The 23,431-nt window shown below is 38.5% G+C and overlaps 1 protein-coding gene across 1 annotated transcript; it reads right to left on the reverse strand.

Moving 5' to 3' along the window:
* Window positions 1-15,188: 15,188 nt before the first annotated feature.
* slitrk2 (SLIT and NTRK-like family, member 2) lies at window positions 15,189-18,722 on the reverse strand. The gene has a single exon (XM_036547515.1). It carries the CDS (start codon window positions 18,233-18,235, stop codon window positions 15,671-15,673), a length of 2,565 nt encoding a protein of 854 aa, XP_036403408.1. The 5' UTR covers window positions 18,236-18,722; the 3' UTR covers window positions 15,189-15,670.
* Between the last annotated feature and the right edge of the window lie 4,709 nt (window positions 18,723-23,431).

Genomic DNA, 23,431 nt, shown 5'->3' on the forward strand with positions numbered 1-23,431 from the left:
GTAGCCCCATCTGAGCTTGCCCTCATTAGAGCTTCCCGCGATCTTTTACAGCTGTGATTGCCCCAGCCCCACTTAGCGAGTCAACAACCTGGAACTTTCCCTCTATACTGCACAGTTTGTAAGGTGCATGGAATGGAGTGACAACTGGCAGCAGACACGAATGTGTAGGTGTATTATTTTTGAAAGTGCCACCTTCCCCCGCACACAGCCACGGAGGTGTGTCACGAAGACAGAGCGGCACTGCCCAAGCGACATTAGCCCTCTATATGCATATGTTCAGGAAAAGCTGATCAGACCTACACCACTGTGAATAATTTATATTTGGTGTTCAACATGCTGGGCGCACTTGGTCGTGAAAGTCACTTGTGTCATTGTAATTGGTGGCACAGTCCAGCGCATGGTGATTAGCTCCGCCACGGAACATGGAAAGGACAAAAGGGAAATCGCTCAGATGTTGGGCAGAGCTCGGGCAGATGCAGCCGGCTGGGAAATAATGATGAACACTTTGGTGGCGTTCCATCTTCATCCTGCTCTGGGAAGCCAGTGTCATGGCAATACATGACGTGTCATTTTGCAAGAGGACACATTCCCTTGATAGATATTGTTTTTTTTTTATTCCCCACTTATGCAGTGCAGCACATCCTTGATCTGAAAATAGCTGAAAAAATCTATATAGACAATAACTTTGTCAAACCCACCAAAAACCTCTACGCCTCTGTGGATTCATATTGTCAGAAAATATTCTTCCGGTATACTTGAAGAGCATGGAATGGTTCAAGCTCTAATGATGATAATTTGTGTGGTGCCACAGATCACATAGATCACAAGAATTCCTTCATGCTTTTTTCCTCTCTTAAAGGATTTGTTTCATAATTCATACTGTAACATGCTACATTGCCTTAATCTATGGCTGTAAGAGCATGACTCAGTTTCATTCTAAATACAGTCTGGGTGATTCAGAAAAGTTGCCAGCGTCAGCTCTTGCCAGATTTGTATGACAGTAGTATATACCACAAAAGGTAGTGTCTGAAAGATTACTGCAATGGTGTCAATGTATTTTTGTCTTTCTCTCTGCAGTTAGGTAAGCGCAGCTAGTGAAATATATGTGAATTGGATTGTTGTTGCATATACATGATGCACTGGCTGTCACTGACTTGGCTGGGATGATGAATTTTGACATTAAGTCCAGAAGCAGCAAAGAAACATGAAATTCTCTGCCATGAAGCCTAATATTTAAAGAGAGGAGTTGGAAGGAAAGCAATCTATTCTGGAAAATATATAAAATATATTGGGTAAAAAGTATGGCAACAGTGGAACAGAGGATATATGGGGATATACAGATATAGCAGAGTTCTGGGTTGATACTTCATTCTACGAAATACATAAACAAACAGTTACTTTAAAAACAAAAGCAGCATTGTTTTTGTAGAAAAAATAAAGATAATGATATATAATTCATTGTTTGTGCCATTTATTGTTATTATTCAACATGAGATGATGCTTTGTATGTATTATTTAATGTGTTACTCAAAGACAAAAAAGTCTGTCTGTCTTGCACACTGTCTCATATTGATTCAGTGTGCAAGAATAGACGTTGCATTCCAGACTGCAAACTCATCAAGGAACAAAAGACCTGCTAAAAGTCTCTGATGCTATTTTAGAAATACAGTGCTAACTCGATCTACATTGGCCCTAAACATTTTGGGAGGGGGCACCACATGGCATATTTGCCAGTTTTGAAGGCTTTTCATTTTCCATACTCCACTGCTTTAGCCAATTTGATGCTCACTGCAGGCTTGATTTAGTATTAATGTCATCACAGGTTTACTATGGAAATGCAACATCCCCTATTATTAAATACCTAGTAAAACTTTAAAATGTATATTGAGGTTCCAGTGGATGAACTCAAATTGATGCCTCAACTCAGTGACTGGCAATTTCTGAACTCCCACCAGCTTCCAATTAATTGCCCTAAGCCTGGTGACACTTGTTAAATTGTCAGAGCAACCTGAGTCTCTGAATGTTATGATGATTAATATCAATATATCATTGTTAATGAAAGAGGGAAACACATTATCAGTTTTGTTCTTTTTAATATATGAGAAACCTGTCAATGCGTTTCTCTACTCCCCCCATGGTTTTGGAAATAAAAACATATTTAAATGAATTCATGTAAAATGTTATTTAAAGAACATAAAAGGCAACTCAGACAGTACCACAAAACAATAAAATCTGTGAAAAATGCATGTACCATGCTTTGTAAATCAGCCTTGAAAACCACAATGATAAGGTGTGTGCTGCATCCATCCAACCCTTACCCTCAAATTTGTTTTTGAAATACTTACTGCATTTTTTTCCAATTCAATTGGAAATTTTTCAGTTGGAAAAAAAAACAATTTTTTGAAGAATAAGAAGAATCTTCCCATAGGGCAATTTAAGATTTCATTAGGCATTAGAGACTACAACATTTTATCACTATCCCTCTGCATGAATGTTATTTCACCACAAACAAACCTTTAAGGAATTGCTCCTTACACATCCTTACACGTTTAAATGTAACAATTACAGACCAAGTTTATTCTGTCAGTGGCACTTATGTTCTGAAGGCTGGTCATCCATTCTGTTCTATTCTGTGGGTGACAGTAGGGTGTTAAACTGGCTAATGAAGATCATGCTAGGAACACCACTGTATCTATTCCAGTTCTCCACATTTGCTTCAGAAGGGACACTTCAGCAAATGACATCTCCTTACCTGAGTATTTGCTTTTGAAACAGAGGTCCAAAACTCTACAGCATTCCATTCTGATGTGCAGATTACTTGTCACAGCTTCCATCTTTCTTGGGTTATAGCTCCGCTGATCAGTTACGTGACTAATACCCTAAATAACTTCAGTTAAAGTCAGTAAGATTTATAGTTCTCACAATATTGGTCACAAATGTATGTGGCTTTTCACATTATCAAAAATATATTACCACACAAACAACATGAAAATGTTCAAGCAATCATTTTTTTCATGTCTGGATGAGACACCTTATCATTGGAGCCTTGAGCCACATGCTGTTAGCTGTATGATTCGTTTAAATGTCATCAGTATGCTTCATCAGTATGCTTCAGACCAAATCACGATAACTAAAAGGGACAAAACAATTCCATTTAGTGTTAAGGATCTTGATCTTGTTAGAGCACAGTGATAACATTTGTATAAGTTGCACATACTCTGGACTGAGGTTGAGAAACTACTTATAGAGGTTCACCCAGCCTCACCCTGCAGCCAGACCACAATAAAACAGCTGTCTGGACATTGCCTGAAAATGAGCTCAACTTGAAATATTCTGTTACATTCAAAAAAGACAGGCGCTGCAGCGTTTGAGTCATAACAACCAAGTGTGATAAGAAAGGTCCATCTGTTACCCTTCTATGCATGTTAGAGCTGGAGCAGGATAATGGAATGCAAAGTGTAATAAAGGTGGTAGTCTTAATACAGCTTCAAGTGGCACCCTGTCTACTCTGACAAGTAGTTTGTCACAGTTGTATCCCCGCTCCAGGGCCAGTATTGATCGGCAGGAACTCAGAGCCTTGGTCCCTGACCATGACTCCTCCAGAGAGCAGACCCATTAACATGGATAGACCAACACTTCAAATCTTAATGTTCTGTCCCACAGGTTCACATGCGCATGCATGAACACACACACACACACACACACACACACACACACAAACATGTGTGTTCAAGTAAGTACCTATTTATGGATTCAAAGTATTTTTAATTTTCTGTCCATTTCCATGTGCCTCTCTAAGTGTATGAGGGGATGTGTACAAGAGTCCAAGGAATCATGTTTTCATATTTTACCATGTCTTGAAAATAAAGAGGAAGACATGTAGCTAGATAGGGTACTGCTAATACACATGTCTCAATGTCATGTCTTTTTCTAGATTGACTTTCAAGAATGAAATATAATTCAGACAGTGAAACCGTGATACATGGATTTTGTCATGGTACAAGTCTATCTGATTTGATGAAGACATCAGGCATGATATGTGTTTGTATTACAGACATAAATGGCAAAGCAATGCTATGCAAAGATATTAACCATAGTGGATCGTCTTGGCATGATAAACCTCTTATTGAAGGCTTGCATCCTACAGCTTGGGTTTTTTTTTTCTTCAGATGAAACGATGAAACAAAATCTGTAACACTCTTTTATTAGTATTTTTTGTAGAACAAGTTGTCCTCAAAGTCAGGATTAATTACTTTTCGCATAAATACCCCTGCCTGAAGCAGTTTCTGCGATTTCCTTGGGAATGGCTGTGTGAATGCAAGAATCCTTGAAAGAGCACCAGCTGTTTCAAATTGCATGGCAAAAACGCAGTAGCCTCTTTTGAAGAACCAGCTGTACTCAAAATGATTTATTCACTGCCAAAAACAGGGATTTTAAGAGCTTCCTGCAGGCAACTGCACTCTCTGTGGGTTCAAAGGTTCCTCTTTTTTTGTAGGCACTTGAGCGTCACTTACGTAATTCAGTGTGAATCTTTGTCAACGTTTATCTTACACGTGTGTTCCCTTTTCACTAAAACAATAAAGCAAAATGCTAGTGCCAGTTTAAACTGCCAGTTTCACCTGTCAGTTTTCACATGTGCTCCCACAAGTAGTGCAAACACATACGCTATGTGAAAACCGCATTGGGAGCTACATAAACAATTCATTGGATCTATGCTACACCATGCTTTCACTTAACTGTACACGGTACAGACAAAGAGTTCCAATAATGCCTAGCTGTACCAAGACCTGAATTTAAAGAATGAGAGGAGCCCTTAAAAGATGCTTCACATACCTTGTACGGGGGTAGGGTGATCAGAAACTAGTGGGATGTATTAGTTCTTTGCATTGAAGTTGCATCAAAAGAATATACACGGAATTAAATAAAATTATATTAAAACTTTTGTTCGAGAGTATAGTTCACTAAGTGAAGAGTATGCATGATACCCAAACCTTTGATACACCCAAGCAAATCTCTCTTAATTGTCAAGAAATTCCCTGAATGAAACAATTAAATAGCTTCTCCCCAGCCAATCCTATAGTGCATCATCATCTTCCAGTGCATTCCAGGGTATAAAAAGAAAATTCTTTCCATGCTGGTGGGTGTAATACCAAAGAAGCCCTGCTTAGTTCATGCTGGAAAATCAGGCTACTTCATTGCTGATGAATGCCCCATTGTGCTAAGATCGTATGTTTGGGCTGTTAACTGGGCAGAGGGGTCTGGTCTAATTCTCAAGAAGCAGCTTGCCATGCTTTGTTACACAAACCAATAAAGTCTTCCCTGGGACACTGGCTAACTATGTAGCTGCTTCACACTTCAAGTGCCGAATAATGATTGTAGTGATTAAATTTTATGGCAGGCACTGAACAGGGAACTGTTCTTATTATTGCCTCATGTGTAAAAGCTTTCAGACAAGCTTACTGGAGTCTGGGGTATCACCAGATGAGGAAGGCAGCCGATGTTTAAGAAGCAGGTCTTTATTTGATCTGTGTCAAGTATGTGAATAGTGATCTCCCTGGAAAATAAAGTGGATGTGAACTCTGAATACACTCAGTTCACACCAGAGATCTTTGTTACCTCTTGCTCCTCACCTGAATGTGGTGTGAAATGGAGCCTTACACGTATGCAGGCAGACAGACCTGAGTGGTGGTTTTAAGAGTCATAAATTGTCAAATTTGATTTGGCCTTCCTGGCTTATCATATTCACTCCGATGACCTGTCTGCTCCCTTAAGCCACTGGAAAGAACTTTGCCTCAATTCCACTTTTTTGTCATTACTGTAAGATCAATGGACTCTGCTCTGGATGGTAGGGCCACAAGGCCACATTCTGCTTGAGTTAACCTTTATAGAAGTCTGCAATCTGTCACTAAGCCAGCATTCCATGGAAGGGTACTATGAGCCCAAGGTTTGTCCTTCGCCAATAATAGACGGAAACCTAAGCTAAGATCGATTGTGGACTGAGTCAAATTAGAAAGTGAGGGCATGAGTCCCACCAGTGTATTCTCTGTGCTACTGGCAGCCTTTCACTTTAAAGAAATGGAGATGCTTTGTTTTGAAGTGCGGCGACATAAAAATCCATAGATCATACACCAAGGCATGCACTACCTTGCTTGGGAGCAGGCTTGCTGCTGTCAGAAGCTCATGCACTGACAGTCGTTCAAGGCGTTCTGTCAGCATCTAACTTGGTTCATCATTGACGCCTAAATGATTAAGCAGCCCTGAAACAAGTGCATAATTCATCAAAACACCCATGAGAAGAAAGACTGCTTACGCAGATATCCTCTCAGAACTGATGACATAGATGGTAAGTCCAAAACAGACTAGAATTTTTTTTTCCTAAATAAATGTGACAGAAAAATGGATGTTGTATAAATCGTTAGGCATTATTTAGTCACTGATTACCTTTAAAATGCCCCCTAGGAGATGTTAATTTAAAATAGCATCCAATTATTATTATTATATTGTCATATTTTGTAATAGATATGCTTGTCCTACAGGACTTTTCTAGCAGGAAATCTCATCGTAATTCAGGTCAAAACTGAGCACCAACATTGCCAATGTACTTTTCAGTCATCTAAAATGAGGGTACAGCCATTTAATATCCACATCTCTCATGATTTAATTGCAAGAGGATAAAATAATAATATACTGGAGAACAGCAGAGGTATTTCAGTTTCTGATGTTCTATCCTGTGTGACATAGTGAAATAATGTCTGACTTTCCTGTGAATTTGGAAAAGGTGATGATCATGGCTATAAGTAGAAATGAACAGAAACTTTTATTTGTACATTGATCATGGAATACTTTTTTACCTGTTATTTCACTGGAAATATGTTGCGCTTTCTCTCTTTCTGATTTTTTTCACCATTCACATGTTGCAGAAATGTTTTGTTTGATAAAAATACTTTAATCCTAATGTGTCTCAAGCTATCACATTGTTAGTCAAATTAAGCTAGATAGTTTCAATCTGCCAGTCCATTATCATGGATGCACTCATTGTCTGACCAGCTGGCTAGAGTTTCATCTGTGTTTGATTTGGCACCCATTACCCTGCAAATCATGTTACATGGGGCTGTAACAGATCTGTGTTACTTCTCTTCCACCCAAATAAAATGTTATTTAACTAGCATCATACAGTGTAATTTCAGATAACTAGCTAGATATGAAGTAGACCAAAGCCAGCAAAGAGGGGGGAAGGTCGTCATTTATAAACTCCAACACATGCAGCCTCTTGAATTCTTAACATCTGACATTTAAAGTTTGAGCCTTGTGTTACAATAACTTCATAAAATATTTTGTGTCCTTGTGATCCAGAGTAGTGTTGTCATCTTCAGAAAAAAAAAGCCAACTGCTTCAAACTTTGAGCCAAGCTTGTGGTATTACTATTAAAACAATAACTGACATTAGTTTTGACTTCAGACACACTGCCAAAACAAGCATCAATTTTTGCTACACAGGACTGCAATCTACTAGTTCAACACTGACAATTAGCTAATTTGAAATGAATTTTATTGGATTCCTTTATTGGATTCCTTCAAACTGAAGCAAACTAATACACTGCTATGAAAAATAGTGGTGTTATATACAGCATAACACCAACCAGATGGCATCTCTATGATATCATTTATATACAAACATCTTACTCTAAATCATTTATGAAATAATACAGACAAATTATATAACAATTCAGATTTCACCAGTGGATATCACCACAAGCTAGATTCCAACATGTTTAAAATACTACCTTTCGATGTTGCCCTATAGTTACATTTCATGTTGAAAGTCAACAGGTTAAATTTATTAATTTATTGCCAGTAGTTTTACATGGGGATAAAACTAGAAGGCTTAAATTGATGTAACAAATGAGAAACTGAAACAAAATGTTTCAGACTAACATCAATGTGTTTAACTGTGATCATTTGATCAAGTCAAATGATCACAGTACTATATCAAGTCATTTTGGCTTGATATAGTAAATTTAAAAGATGCCTAGAGGGAAAGTATTTGGTAAGACATGTGTATGTATCTACAAGGATAGTCTACATGTGATCAATTGACAAATGTGATTTGTATTTTTTTTTCCAGAAAATTTGATTCTAAACTCCAGTGGGTCTGTGTGTGTGTGTGTGTGTGTGTGTGTGTCTTTTCAGCAAAGATTTTAGGCAAACTCAGAATTTTGACTTATGATACGTTACATTTTTAGTTTGTTTTTGCCCGTCAGTGGCACAGCATCCCAGATGCACACAAACATCACCAAGCTGAACCACAGGAAAATCAAATAATCATTATTAGTTCACCTACTCTCCCTTATTTCAATTTAGCAATTTAAACAGTGTGTTTGCTCAGCAATAAACCTGGAGCTCTTCATTTCATCGTCCTTTACTGGAGGACACAGACTTCTTTTTTCACCTCCACCTTTCCAACTTCCTTTTGATAAACTTTATGGAAAAGATCAGCTCTTTTTCCCATGGCCATATCAATATTTACTGTTCAAGCTTAAATAATACAATTTCACAGAATATATCTCACCATCTACCAATGCTGATTAAAAACACATCTGTTCAGATTTAACCTTGGTTCCCAGTACCTGGTCATGAATATGCCTATCACCCAGTATCAGACATCTGATCAGTCACCCCCTGAGTGAACTCTGACTGTGTAATGCCGCTTTAGTATGGATCTAATGCAAGGCAATGCTACTCTTATTAACCATTGTTTGGCAACACATAAACACTACGATATATGTTAATGTTGCTCTTAATAATGTGCACATTGTTATGATTAAACTGTGTTGCATATTTGCATAATTGTTAGGTACTGTCAGGCTGATTCAGAGCTCTGAGCACCTTGTGCACCTCTTTACAACACGGATTTTAGTTTTGGGTATTCAGATTTCAATGAAATGTGCTTTTATCTCCTAAAATGGGAGGTACAAATTTGCAGACTGAATAAAATTTACTTCACCATGGAAAACCACACCTTCCTTTCTGAAAGACTGATAGATATTCTCACAGAATTCCATTATAGCTGTTTTCCCTCATTGCAGAAACCAAAGCTGAGCAGATATTTCTAAGAAATCAAAGCAGTTCTGGATTTAAGATGACTAATGTTTTCAATATTTTTGCACAAAATGGTAAATGTTAAAAATGTCAATATCAAATATTTGAGTTACAAAGAGTTTTCTTTTACAAAGGTTTCTTTTATAGGATATAAAATTACAATCAACACAGTAAAAGCAATATGAATATGGAAGTTTGTGCATGCATACAAACCAAATGAGTTATGACATCTGAACATATTAAGCATATTGTTAAATGATTTACAAGAAGCAGTCAATTTAATATTGAGTGGAATTGTTCCCCCTTTATGCAACCATATTGAAATTACCAATTGTTAATTAGGCTTCCCTCACCACAACAATCTTTGAATTCAGCCAGAGGCACAAAAGTAATACAAATGTAATCCTCAGACACACAAATCATTGGCCATCTTCTGCCATAGACTGAACTAACCTAATCTAAATTGCATCGTGGTTCAACCAGCACCAAAGACTGACCATTCATGCTATATCATCAAACAAATTTGCTGTAAACTCCTGTCTCTGCTATGGCATGTAACATAAAATGACATGTTATGTCATGAATGCCACAATTTGATTGTGACATTTATGATTTAGTTTTGTCTCTGCTCTTACCCTATCTGTCTTTTGTGCATTTTGTAAGCTGCTCTGCAGCATCTGCCAAATGACTAATTGTAAATGTAAGTTTCACACCACACGTCACCAAAGTGCACCACGGTTAATTCGCTGCCCATTGGAGAACAGGCACTAATCCACTGATGCCATTTGAGCAACCTTCAGGGGCCTGACAACTTGCAGGGTGCTTGAGAGACAAGGAAACCCTGCTGACATATCCATCTCTACCCTGGGGGAAGGAAGCCAATTTGTTCCATCACTGTTGGCTCCTAAGCATTGTCCCTGGATGACAAGGCTGGGATCGAAACAGGGCCACAAGGCTCAGCCTGCACTTGGGAAAAGTGCTTCCCTGACTGAGCCACTCAGGAGCCAGAGGAATTTTATGAAAGCATCTTTATGCCTTAGCATCCCACACTGGTGCAAGTTAAAGCTGGACATGGATGGAGAGGGGTCGTTAACACTTTGTGGCTATTTATCTGGACCAATTAAATAGTGGGTTGGATCTCTAGCCAGCTAGTTGTTCAAGATACATTTCAACTAGGAACAACTAAGGACATTTTTAACATGTCAATTTGAAGCAGTATCCATACAATGATCCTGTTTTGATCCTCAGTGTGCATTAGTCTATAAAATTTACTTAAACAAGCCTGGCAAGCTAGCTAGCAAGCTAACTAACTACTATTTCAATAGTAATAAATGCTATCCTTAAATGGATGAGACAATCAACATGTTACTCCAACATGACAAAGTTACCTAATGCATTATCGTAAAATGCATACCTTTTTATCTGCTAACAAGGTAAGGTAATTAATACAGGTGCAAACATGAAATTTTAAAATGCTTGCAGGACACAGGACGTACAACATAGTGAGAGAACTGCACTACTAAGAAAATGTTCTGAACCACTGGATAACTGGGCTGAATGGTTCAAATCAAGAATCATAAAATGCTATGCTGAGGAGACTCCCTCACTGTAATACATGTAAATGAATTGACGTAGGCCATGATATGTCATTGTAGATCAAATTTGTCTCCCAATACACAGATAAAATGGATAAGCACATAAATAAATATAAGCAGTACTTCAGCTATGACTCAAAGGCCTCATGTAACCACATGGGAATATTACTTGAATGCCTTCCTATTTGGAAGTGTTTAGTCCTACAAAGTACTAAGACTGCGCTGACTGTCCTCTAATCATTTAAAATTTGCTGCTGGCTGCTTCTGACAAAGCCCAGAGGCATGTTCTTGTAACTTGTTGATCAAAACGGCTGCACAGCATAAGCTCTGCTTGAACTGTCCATTTTCATTTTTCTATTGAAATTAGAAATGTACACACCATAAAGCATTACACATTCTGTGTAAACGCCCAACTCCTACTATGAATAGAGATTCTGTGTCATCATACACTTCACACTTAATAAAAGCTACAAGTGGACTGCAACCATATTTGGACTTTACAGATCTGGGTTTGGCACGCGTTCTCTCATACTGTTTGTACTGTATTTTCTTCAAACACAATGGAACGATAGACCATATGATTACATACAGAATAAATCTAATGTAGCAAACATACATTTCAAAATTATTCCTTAAAATCCATTGTTATCCATGCCTGAATTGTAGAAAATGCAACAGATTTTTCAAAGAGAAGAGCAGCACAGCTTTATGCAGGAGCCGAACCGCATGAGAGTCACTGGGGTATCACTTGATAGCGAAGGAATGGAAAGAGGGGATAGGTCATTACTTATTCACTCATCTTTTTACACAGCCAGTGTGAGCAGTAGGGAATTAGCCGGTGTGAGCAGTAGGGAATTAGCCAGTGAGTTTTACGAATAACTAGCTTGTTCACTTTATCTGATGTTATTGTAAAGCAGCCTTAAGTGACAGTAGTATGATATGATTGAATTTGAGAATCTTCTGACCTGATCTTAGGTACATGGTGTTTACTTACTGATACAGCTCATGTCATTTGCAATAACCACCTATGATACAGATGTGGACAACGCTTCCAATTAATAAACATGAGACATGTTCTAGGTCTTTTGGAATCCTGAGAAATGGAAATACTGAGCATCTTAAGTACAACATCACATTAAGAACTCATTGTAAACATGCAAACAAAAAGGTTTATATCAAAAAGTTGTAATTACTTAGATGGGACTTATGTGGACAAGAAACATTCTAGGCAATCCAACACCAAGAATGCTGGTTTTAAATTTCTACATGTTGGTTTCAGACCTCTAGCTTTGATGTTTCTTAAAAATATGCAAAGGTGTGTTCATTTTAATAGTCAAAGTTGTCATAATTTAATCCCTGTTTTATTGTTAATTACACATTATGCACTATGCTAACTCTAAACTATTCTTCACTCTTTTTTTTCAATGTTTGTATATGCTTAGTGTATGACTAAAAACTTAAGAAACCCATGTCTAGATCAGGTAGGCAGTCATATCTGGAACATTTATAGACCATCTGATATATCACCCCCCCCCCCCCCCCCCCCCCCCCCCCCCCAAAAAAAAAAAAAAAAAAACAGTCTTTCATCACAAAAATGTATCTTGAATATATTTTGGTGGAAAAAAAATGTGTGGAGTTAACAAAATAGATCCCATCATATTTTTTAAAAAACCTCTGAAAATACATACATGCCTGGAAAGATGAGCCAGGCAGCTATTGCCATTACCAAATGCAGATATCCATTGGTATCCAGCTTATTATTATGAAATCCATTAATGTCACTGATCATGTGATGCCATTTTTGACATTTATGATCAATATATATTTATGGTACAATAATATCCACTAAGACAACCTTTTATTAAAAAGGACTGATTAGGAAGGAGATCAAACATACTGTTTTCTCACTAAAAGTGCAATGAAGTATTTTACACTCATGATATGGTCATCCCTCCTTTACCCTGAACATAACCCCCCAGATCCCTGTTATAAATATATATATATATATATATATATATATATATATATGATATTATTTAAAGATCATATCAACAAAATTCAATGTTTTATATTCAAACAGATTCCACACTGTATCATACATCCAGTAAGGATATCATCTTGTTACAGTAACTGAGACTTATATAATATATTTTATATTACAAAAATCCAATCCAATCCCAAAAAATAAAAGTTTCTGTCTCTAAAACCAGATGCTGCGCTTTTTGTGAGTCATGTACTGATTTTATTTCCATCTTATGAGAGCTGATTTCTTGTAATGCTGGACAGTGGCAAGGCTGACGTAAAAGATGAGCGCTGACTGCTCAAGCTTTTGGGCATCTCCGAAATGGTCATTTTCAGCTCTGCGCACTCACTTTAGGGTTCTGTGGCACATCAAACTTTTAAAAGAGAGTCGATCCACTGAATAAACATGAGGAGATACGCCTGAGAGCATATCTATGGCACTCCAGGATAGGCCCCCAGCCGCACCAGGATTCTAAGAACAGCCTACTGATTCACTAGCTGCACCACCCTCCTCGTCTGCTTGTCAGCCCCCCACATCTCTCAGCATAAAATTATTCTGCATCAAAGGAAGGATTTACAGGAACGATGCACTTATAATATATGCAGCTCTGCTGGGCATTAAACAGTTTCCCCTTTCCGTTACACAACAAGCCAAGGCACAACACAAAGTACACCCACAATGTTATTATATCTGTAAAAAAAAATATATATAAATATTATGACAGAAACTCTCACAAGATAGAGTGTCTTACAACAACCCCCAACCACCCCCTGCAACACCTACTCACTCAGAAAAAAAAAAAAAGAGAAAAAAAAAAAAACTCTGAGAAAATAGTTTTACAGGTGTAGTTATTGTCGTTAGGATGTGTAAGCTCATCAAAGGGACTAGTTGTTTTCATTGTAAAGCAGTTTACATGCCACCTCCGTTGCGGCCCGTTTGTGGGATAAGGAACCTGTGTTCCTTTAGAGAACAGCCTCATTGGCGTGCAGGGCATGTGCACCCCCCTGCTTCGCAGTAGCACTGTGGAGAGGCAACACAGTGGCGCATTGTAGGAGGGGAAAGGAATGCACTGCCCGGGGAGCTGTGCCGTCGCAACGCCTGAGATGGCTGTCGATCATTCAGTCAGTCCTCTTCACTTACTTTCTTTCAGTAACGCACACAACTGCTTCGAATTTTCTCAAACACCTTCTTCGGATGTTATGGCTAGGACAGTTATGCAATGCAGCTGCTGGAATGTGTGTATATAAACGAAATTCTGCCCGGTAGTGGTATAAACACAGACTAAACGTGGCCTTTTAAGACATCGGTCCTTACAGGATGCAACAGTTCTCATCCGAGCAAATGGTTATGGATATGGTGGTTATGGTTATGGTAATGGTTATGGTTCTGGATATTGTTATTTAATGACTATGTAATGCTTTATCATAATTAATTCACCATCAGATTACAGCTTTATTCTGTTAAATTCAACAAAAATGCAAATGGATAGTCTTAGATAAAGTGAAATTCTGCCATAGGCTATTGATCATACATTACACATGTGCAACTGTTTTCCATACTAAGCTAACACTACAATTAAGGCAAAACTACAGTTCAGCCCAAATTGTATGTTTAAATTTAAGTGACCTTGGAGCCTGTGATTCCATCAAATAATTAGATTCCAAAGGTTAAATATTCTTTGGTATAATGGACAGTAACATTGACATAAATGAGGAAAATTTGATTATATGTTAGTAGTAAAAACGTATATGTGCGTCCCAAGATGATTTAAGTTGAGTGTCACCCCTAATAAGAATCATTCATATCATAAAAGAGTCTATCCTTTTCATGTTCAGTTCACAAAAGACATTGAGTATCTACAATTGACCAAATTATTTGGTTTTCTATAAAAATAAAATATAAAGCTGTGTATAAATGAGCCATTTTGCAACTAGACTGATACGCACCCTCGTAATTTGTGACGCCCAGTGGGCTTACGAAATTACCAATTGTTTAATACCCCAAATGGTTCCCGTGAACACAGAAAGAACTATAAACCTTATTAGGCTGTCGTAATATTTCTTTCCAACAGCGAATTCACATACACATATTTTGCATTTGAGTTGGTGCGGAATGTGGCTCTTAGCAATCTATTATTCTACACACCGCAGAACTGCACTCCACAACACGCAGACACAATCACGCGCGCGCACACACACTCACAAACACACACACACACACACACACACACACACATACGGAAACGTTAGCTTGCATCTAATTAAAAAGTCAAATTGATGCAAAGCATTGAGATATTTCTTCGTGGAAAATTTAACAGATCTGTGCATATTATGCACAACATGCCACGTAATGTACTAAAACGTTAACTCACGATGTTACGTTTTGAAAGAAAAAAGAGCAAACATTATTTTCTATGCATAAATAAAGAGTACCCTTTTCAATTTCATTTAATGCAATGGACATATAATTCTATTTCACATAGATATTCTTAAAATACAGCACATAAAAAAATTCAATTTATAGCTGAAAGCAACGATAAAATATTTCGAGTGCAAAGGCACTTCTGGAATAAATGGGACGCCAAGTGGATGTAACCAGTAAATGTATCTCACACTCACCATCAAATGCTATGTACAGGAAGTTCATTTCAAATGAATCAGTTCTGTTGGGCTTCTGAAAAGGACGTGCCTTTTCGACGAGATCAAATAAAAGCATAAAGCTGTATTGTACATATTCTTGCGACAATTGCTACATTGTGAACGCTTCAAGTAGTCAAAATAATTTAAAACTGAGAAAAATACCACCTTTTACTGCATATACGTTTAGTCATTTACACAGTCCGGAAAAAAAGTTGAAAGAATACTTAAGTTGCGTTGCTTACGTCTTCCTCGTAATTTGTAGGTTACATAGAGATACATGTTAAAGTAATGGCGTGAAAATGCATTGAATGTATTTTACAACTGGCTCATTGCAGTTTGTTTTTCCAGAACTTCGAGGTAGTCTGGTTCTGTCTTTAATTTTCCAGGGAGCAGTGGATGTTCGTTTTTGGATTGTTCGGCACAATATTTTCGCGGGGTCCCATAAAGGACAGTTTTAGTTAACCTGTCTTGGTTGTGGCGCCTGGTCGGTTCGTAAGTGGGGACAAAGGATCTTTTGGGCAAGGTGCAAAAATTATAGTTCAGTGTCCCTGCAGTCGGAAGCTCTTTGACTCTTTCTGCAATGTTTTGATACAGTAGCTCTGGCTCCCGGTTTCCGCAAGGTTGTTTCTCGATGAACTCCACTGTGCTTATTGTATATGCGGGACTTCGGGACTGCTCGTCCTTTTTCGGGTCCAGCGTACCGAAGCTCAATTCCTTCAGATTTCTGTAATATGTTACTTGTTCGCTTTCCTTCTGCATGTAAATCGGGTTCTGACACATTTGACCCACGGGAGGAGGGATGTAGTTATACACATGGCCCTCGGCTTTGTCTGTACTCGTTTCTGTACTGTAGGAGCCATACTGAACCTGAAATGAATTGAGGTCCAAATTATTGGCACCCGAAGGGACGCTTTCAACCCCCTTGCGTCGTTTAAGGACAAATACAAACAGACCCGCACCAAAACATACGGAAAGAATGAAAACCACCAGCAGACCCAGAATCAGAACGGAAAGGGGTACTTCCGCGTGCATCTCGGGCACTGCGTCCGTGGGTGCGCTTACAGAAAAAGGGGTTGTGTCAGTGGTGCTGCTCACTGTAGGCGTCGTGCTCACAGTGACCTCGTTAGTCTCAGGGCAAATGGCATCATTTCGTAAGGACCTCAGGAGCCGTCCTGCGTGCTTGGAGGGAGAGTCGCACGTGATTTCATTAACTACAACGCTCGTGCTTGACAGCTCCATCCAGTTTTTTAGTGCAACAATGTCACAGGTGCAATCCCACGGGTTCTCCTGGAGATCAATCTGAATGAAAGCGGAGAGCTGGTCCAGCACTCCTCGCACCGGCAAGTAGGAAAAGTGGTTGTTTCTGAGATTAAGCCTCGTGAGCATCGTGCCCCCAAAAACATTGTCAGGAAGAGATCTTAATAAATTGTTATTAAGAAACAATAACTGGAGATTATGTAAAGAGTTAAATGTCTGTGGCATAATATCTTTGATAACATTGTACTCCAAGTATAAATACTGCAGGCTTTGTAACCCTGCAAATAATGACTGAGAAAGACTTTCAATGTAATTGCCATTCAGGTAAAGTCTGCGCAAATTAGTCAAGTTTTCGAAAGCCCCGTCCTGAATAATCGCTATTCTGTTATTCCCGAGATGAAGAAGTTCCAGGGAACTATATTCTGTGAGGTCTGTTCTATATATTGTTTGTAAATAATTTCCAGTCAAATGTAGTTTCTTTGGATATGAGGGTTTGGGCTGAAGATCTGTTATGTTGTGCAATTTTCTTTCTTGGCAATTTATGTTTAATCCACTGTCTGGGTTTTGCGAGGTGCAGACACATATGTTTGGACACGTCATCGGCACAGGCGACCTCGTCTGATACACCATAATGGGCCCAAATACATGTTTGTCTTTATTGGACGCCGTAACCCTGGGTGTGGGGCGATTTCTAATTTTAGGAGGGCGGGACGCCTTAGGCGCTCTTGTTGGAGTGACGCCTGGGTGTAATGTTGGAGAGGAACCTTGGTATTGAGAATCAGACGGGGGCTGCATTGCGCGATGGCTTGATTCGCCTGGATTTTTCCTGGGACAAAGATCTTGCCTTATCAATTGCGTGACGTCTTTCCCGTGCAGTCTAAAGGGTGTTTCGCACACTATATCCCCCACGAAGACAGAGATGGTATCCAGCCAGGCTTTCAAAGGGATCAGGTCGCAAGTACAATTCCACGGGTTCTCCTCCAGCTGGATTTCCATAATGCCCCCAATGTGCTCCAGTACCCCGGCAAAAGGTAACATTTTCAGCCGGTTCCCTCTCAAATCCAGATGGGTTAGCAAAACAAAGCGAAACACATTGGTGGGAAGGGAAAGCAGTAAATTATCGTTGAGTATTAGGACTTTAAGTTTATTCAGCTTGCTAAATGCACCTGCCTCAATGGTGCTGACGTAATTGTAATCTGCTTGTAAATACTCCAAACTTTCTAAACCAGCAAAGGTGTCTTCTTTAATTATTTCCAAGTTATTGTTGTTGAGGTGGAGGCGCTTTAAAATTTTCAGTCCCGTAAAAGCCCCCGTTTTAATCTCTTGTAACCCATTGTTCCCCAGATGAAGGGATGTAACATTGCCATAATTTATAAAATCGTTAGGGTTCAGTTTAGAGAGAAAGTTTCCATTGAGAAAGAGCTGGGAGATTTTGTTTTGCGGTGGCTGAAACAGACTAATTGTTGTAAATCCCTTGTTCTCACAGTTGATATTCAAAATGTTCTCCTTTTCCTCGCATGAACAGCGATTCTTACAAATGTCTTTGGAAGTTTTGCGGCTTTCTGTCTTCGAGGAGAAACTGGTCACCGTTAAAAAGCTAAGTAACAAAACGCTGTTCAGCATTTTTACGCTGTCGCTGTAAGCTCCCACATCAACGTTCGCAGACCTTTGAAATGGTCAGTTTTCGAGAAGGCATGCAGAAAACAAAAATGAAAACAAGAATTCATAAATATGACAAACGCGTAGGACTCCTCATTGACCTTCTTTAAATCCAAAAGGCAAATGCAGTACGAAGGCAATCACCGGACACATTCTGAGCGGCACTTCACCGATAACATGTTCTTTTTGTTCGGGGATACCTTGGAAAAAAGACTGCTATCCCCACGGTTACCACCGACAATTCATGCAGCAGCTTTAAGCATTTCCGTAGCAGCACAAGCAGTAACGGCGAAATACTCACTAAGCGACAGAGCTCGAATAGTGTCTTCTTTCCCTGATTCCGAAGTTTTTCATCCTGCATCGAACAGAAACTGGACACAGCGAGACCCCGAGCCTCCTTTCACTTCACTTGGCGTAAGGTCGAAGGAAAACCGATATGAATGCAGTGCTGAATCTTGGGGGCGCGGGCTGCAACAATCTCCGCGCTGCTTCATTCACTCCCTCTGAGAGCGTAGCGTGCGCTTAGCCTGGATTTTGAGTTTGCGTCCTCCCTCACTCATAGCCAGGGAAGTCTACGTCACTCGAACTGACTAGCAGATAGCATTTCTTATAGGAGGCATTTTTTTATCACTATTCTAAACCTAGCTCTTTACTTATTAATAATAACAATATAATAATAATAATAATAATAATAATAATAATAATAATATTTACTCATAATACTGCCAACTTCATTGGTAGCATCTCGTTTTACTTTACGTTTGTGTCCTTTCATTAACACATTCATTGCAAAGGGTTTTTTGGGGGCGATTTTCTTCAGATCAGAGCCTCCTCACATATGAATAATGTATACAGATTCGTGAAATTGTGTACAAACATACGCATTTAATGAAGGAACTTATCTTCCGTGGCAATGCGGCGTTACAGTTTGCAGCCTTATTTCATTGCAGGATGCTTTTCGCTACCATATCTAAACTAAAACATTCAGGGCATTTAGTTTTTGTACTCTGCACATAAATCTAGCACGGTGAGATGTGGAATGTGGAGCAGAATCATGATTTGTATGCTGTTTTATCAAACACACCACTAGGAGGTGGAATTGCATTCCTTCATCTGAAAAGGCAGGCCTCACCATCCTCATATCTTGGCAAGTTGTACAATTTAGCACATGTTTATGACACAACACTGCACCATTGGATATGGTGTTAGCGGTACTATAAAGTGACCAATATTTGCATTAAATCCCAATGTTAAATCATTTCCTCAAATGTCGTATTTTCATTCTACTTCATCTTATACCTATATATACACATGCATACCTTATACCGCTTCGACATCACCTAGTTGCAGAACGTAGTCTATTTTATATGCATTTGTAAATGAGCTTAGTGGTAAATGTGACTGAAATAGCTCAATATCCATTGTTTTGCCACGCGCATTTTAATATACACACTGCCATGTCGTCTCTTGAGTTTAACGCTCGCTCACTCTGCATATTCCATGGTATTTAATAAGCCAGAGCTGTCAGTTCAAGACCACCGCTCTGAAATCTGAAAACTATTAAGTGACGAGCAGGGTTCACTCTTGTTTGAACATCGTGTATAATTGCTTGCGCGCAAATAATGTACACCAATGCTATAGAACGTGATTAATTCCGTGCGATTAGCACGGAAATTGAACGCATTAGGTTAGTGTTTAGATCATTAGACTATGAACCTGGAGGTTGTTATTTTCAGTCCCTGGTGAAGCACTGCTGTTTTACCCTTGAGCAAGTACTTTACCTCAAGTGTTTAATTGTAAGTTTCCCTGGGTAAGGGTGTCAGTGAAAGAAATAGTATGGAATTAGATGTATAGTACCACACATCCTATGACCCTCAAAGCACCCTCACCTACTCCATGCATGGTCTTCATTAGCACAGAGGTCGGTTTTCATGGGTGTCAGCGGACTTATGGCAGTTGCATTATTTCAGCATGAATTCAATTAAATGGGGAATGACTAATAAATTCTATGACAGAAAATTAAATGAAGCAACATACATTAGGGACAGAGTAATTTCATTAATTGTGGTTTATCTCGTTTGTGCATATATTGTTCACACTATTTTTTTCCCTCCCTGCAGTGCATTCTGCATCAATTAAATTCTGATCAAGTTCCAATATGCATGTTGAGAGGTGATAATGGAAAATGGATGCGGGTAGAGCATTGCTTTTAAATTAGACGCCAGGGATGCTTACACCATGAATGGGAAAAAAAGAGAAAATTTAACATTTGTACTTGACCATTAAGGGTGCCGTTCACAGGAGATGTGCTCACACTCTGCTATCTGGGATAACCACAATGTTTAATTCCTCTTTCGGAGACGGATTAGGCACTTTTATCTATATACAGAGCTCTGCCACGTTGCCCCTATCGTTTGGACTAAAGTAAGCAAGCGTGTAAATGTCCTGTTAAACTCTTTGTTCTTTTCACGACAAGAGCAAACTGCAGTGCAAAAGGAGGATTCTGGCTCACATCCCGGAACAGATTTTTTTTGTTGTTGTTGTAATTTTTACAGTGTTTGTGTACTATCGTGACTGGGTGTGAGGTCACATTGCATTATATCACAACAATACCCATGTCTTTTAAAGTCAACAATAAGAGTGTCTGAACACTCCTGGTATGTGAATTGTGGAGACATCTGGAAAACATTTCATAAGTTTGTTATTATGTGTAAGGATCTGGCAGTATTATTTAAATGTGCTATTCAAAGTTACAGAAAAAAAAACAAACAAACTAAAAAAAACTAGCAGGTAAGTTGAGGGTACAGGGTTTGGTTCTGGGTGATATTGTTGAATTGCATGTAAAATGTACTCATGTATGTTTCTACCTCCAGATATTATTCAAACAACAGGGCCAATCCCCTAATAGGTGCCCAATCCGCTGTTGTGTGCCAAATGTATATGTAGTGTGAAAAATAGGCATTGGCTGCATACATATACTCCTCTGGGTTAACCTTCTATGAAGAAATATGAATAGGGACTGCATAACTTCATGCTTCACAATGCTGTAGTGCACATCCATAACACCTTACAGACATACATGTACATTTATGAAAACTGAAATGAACAAATATGAGTGGGACTCTGTCAACATCTATGTTATAGAAGATATTACAATGAAATACGTCACAGGACATAGGGTAGCAGCTTTGACACCAAGTACAATGACATAAAACATCAGATTTAAAAAAAAATATTGATATACGTATAAGACTCCTAAGTCATACATCAAATATTTTCATAAACTTCACCAAACAGGAAGTGAACCAGGAAGATTCCTCATGACAGATATACAACCATATAAGTTGACAATATTTTTGTTTCAACAAGGTTCATCTTATGTGGAAGATGCTATTGTGTTCCACAGGGATACTGACAATGCAGGTTTTAAAATCCACATTGCCCAGTTCCTGCTTTGTAAGATTTGAATTAAAGCTACAAAATCCCTGCTTTAACAAGAATTTTAGCTACAAAGATACTGACGAGGAAAGATAGAGTAAAAGTACAATGAAGAGAAAACTGACCACCTAGAATGATCATCACAGACTTCCAACTGGATAGAGCTTTTAAGAAGTGTGTGATTGCGAAATACAAGTGGAGTGTTCTATTGTTGATGAATCATTTGTGAGGATCAACAAGTAATCCTGGTGTGTCAGAGGCAATTCCCTGCTGCTGACAGGTATGGATTAAGTGTAGATATAAAAAGGTTTATCTTAAACTGAGCAGGATATTCGGAGGAGTTAGGAAAACACCTGTTTTCACCTAACAAAGCCTGACAAAAGCCTGACAAAGCATCTCTCCCGCTCTCAGATACACTCACACACACACTTGTGTACTACTTCAGTATAACTTTGTATATGTGTGTTTCCAGAGTGAAGGATAGTGAGGGGGTGGGGTAGTGTTCATTGTGTGATTAATTATACTAAGAGTATAAAAGATATAATAGAGAAATAATAATAAATATATAAATATATAAAAATGAATGGATCTTGACAGAACTGGCAAAATTACCCCTTGTTTTCATTGTATAGATCTTACTCTCCCACGGTATATGGTAAGCAAATGATTTGTGCTACACAATTACTTTGTGTAGCATAAAGTTGTTGGTGTTTTGGTTTTGTTGGAATTTTAGTGGATATCATGATGCAATCTGGTGGAAAACATTTGCTTGCAGTCAGCAGTCAGAGTGAACTTTCAGTCTGGTTGAGAAAAAAAAAAAGTTTTCTGTCAACAAAAATTCAATTATGGGGTCTCTACATTGACAGAAAACAATTTATTGCCAAAACCTTTATTTCAAATCATTCATGGTTAGATGTTCATGTACTGATGTTCCTTCCTCTATGAGTCTTGTAGTTAGCATGCAATGTTAGGAATACAGAGAGAGGGAGAGGGTTCTGTATGTGTTTGGTGTGGGTGGTTTCCACATATTTGCAGTTTAAAATATAAGTTGAAAGCTGTGCAGTTTTTATTTGTGTTTAAAATAGCTGTAGTACAATCCATAAAAATGATACTCTCCAGGGTGTTTTACGTAATGTAATGTCTGTGCAGGATTTGCGTATCGCCGATTAGAGATTTTTATCTTCTGATTGTTGCTCTTGTATAGACTGTGTGGTAAGAGTCTGGCTGGAAGAGAGCAAGCAATATGTTGAAATGAACAAGTATCATCAGGCCTTTATTGCATTATTAAAGCCCCTGTGGATTACCATCTGTTCACAGGAACCGGGTCAGACTGTGTCATGTAAATTAAGCAAATTTACAACACATTTTCGTATAAATGAGCATGCAGAACATGTGCCACTAGTTTCAGTAACTAAATTGAGTCATATAGATTAGTGTCACCACATATTGATTCAACGTCATTGGGCTGCTGTGTTTGCTTCTTAAGTGAAGCTCTTTAAAATGATTGATCAAGTGGTTATGAATCAAATGCCCAGAGGTGCAGCTTGCCCTGTGATCATGGCAATGTGATCAGGGCAACCATGATCATTCTTCTGTAATAGTTGTTATGCAATTGTTATATCTTTATTGAAAATAAGTACCATCATACTGATCAGCAAGACAAATACATTATCTGCAAGCTTTATGTTTAGATGCATAATGAATTCAGGCTTAGCCTTTTTG

The sequence above is a fragment of the Megalops cyprinoides genome, chromosome 16 (genome assembly GCF_013368585.1).
Source record: "Megalops cyprinoides isolate fMegCyp1 chromosome 16, fMegCyp1.pri, whole genome shotgun sequence".
NCBI lineage: Eukaryota > Metazoa > Chordata > Actinopteri > Elopiformes > Megalopidae > Megalops > Megalops cyprinoides.

Coding starts and splice junctions, on each gene's coding strand:
- slitrk2 (XM_036547515.1), bottom strand. CDS start 18,235: ATGCTGAACAGCGTTTTGTTACTTAGCTTTTTAACGGTGACCAGTTTC.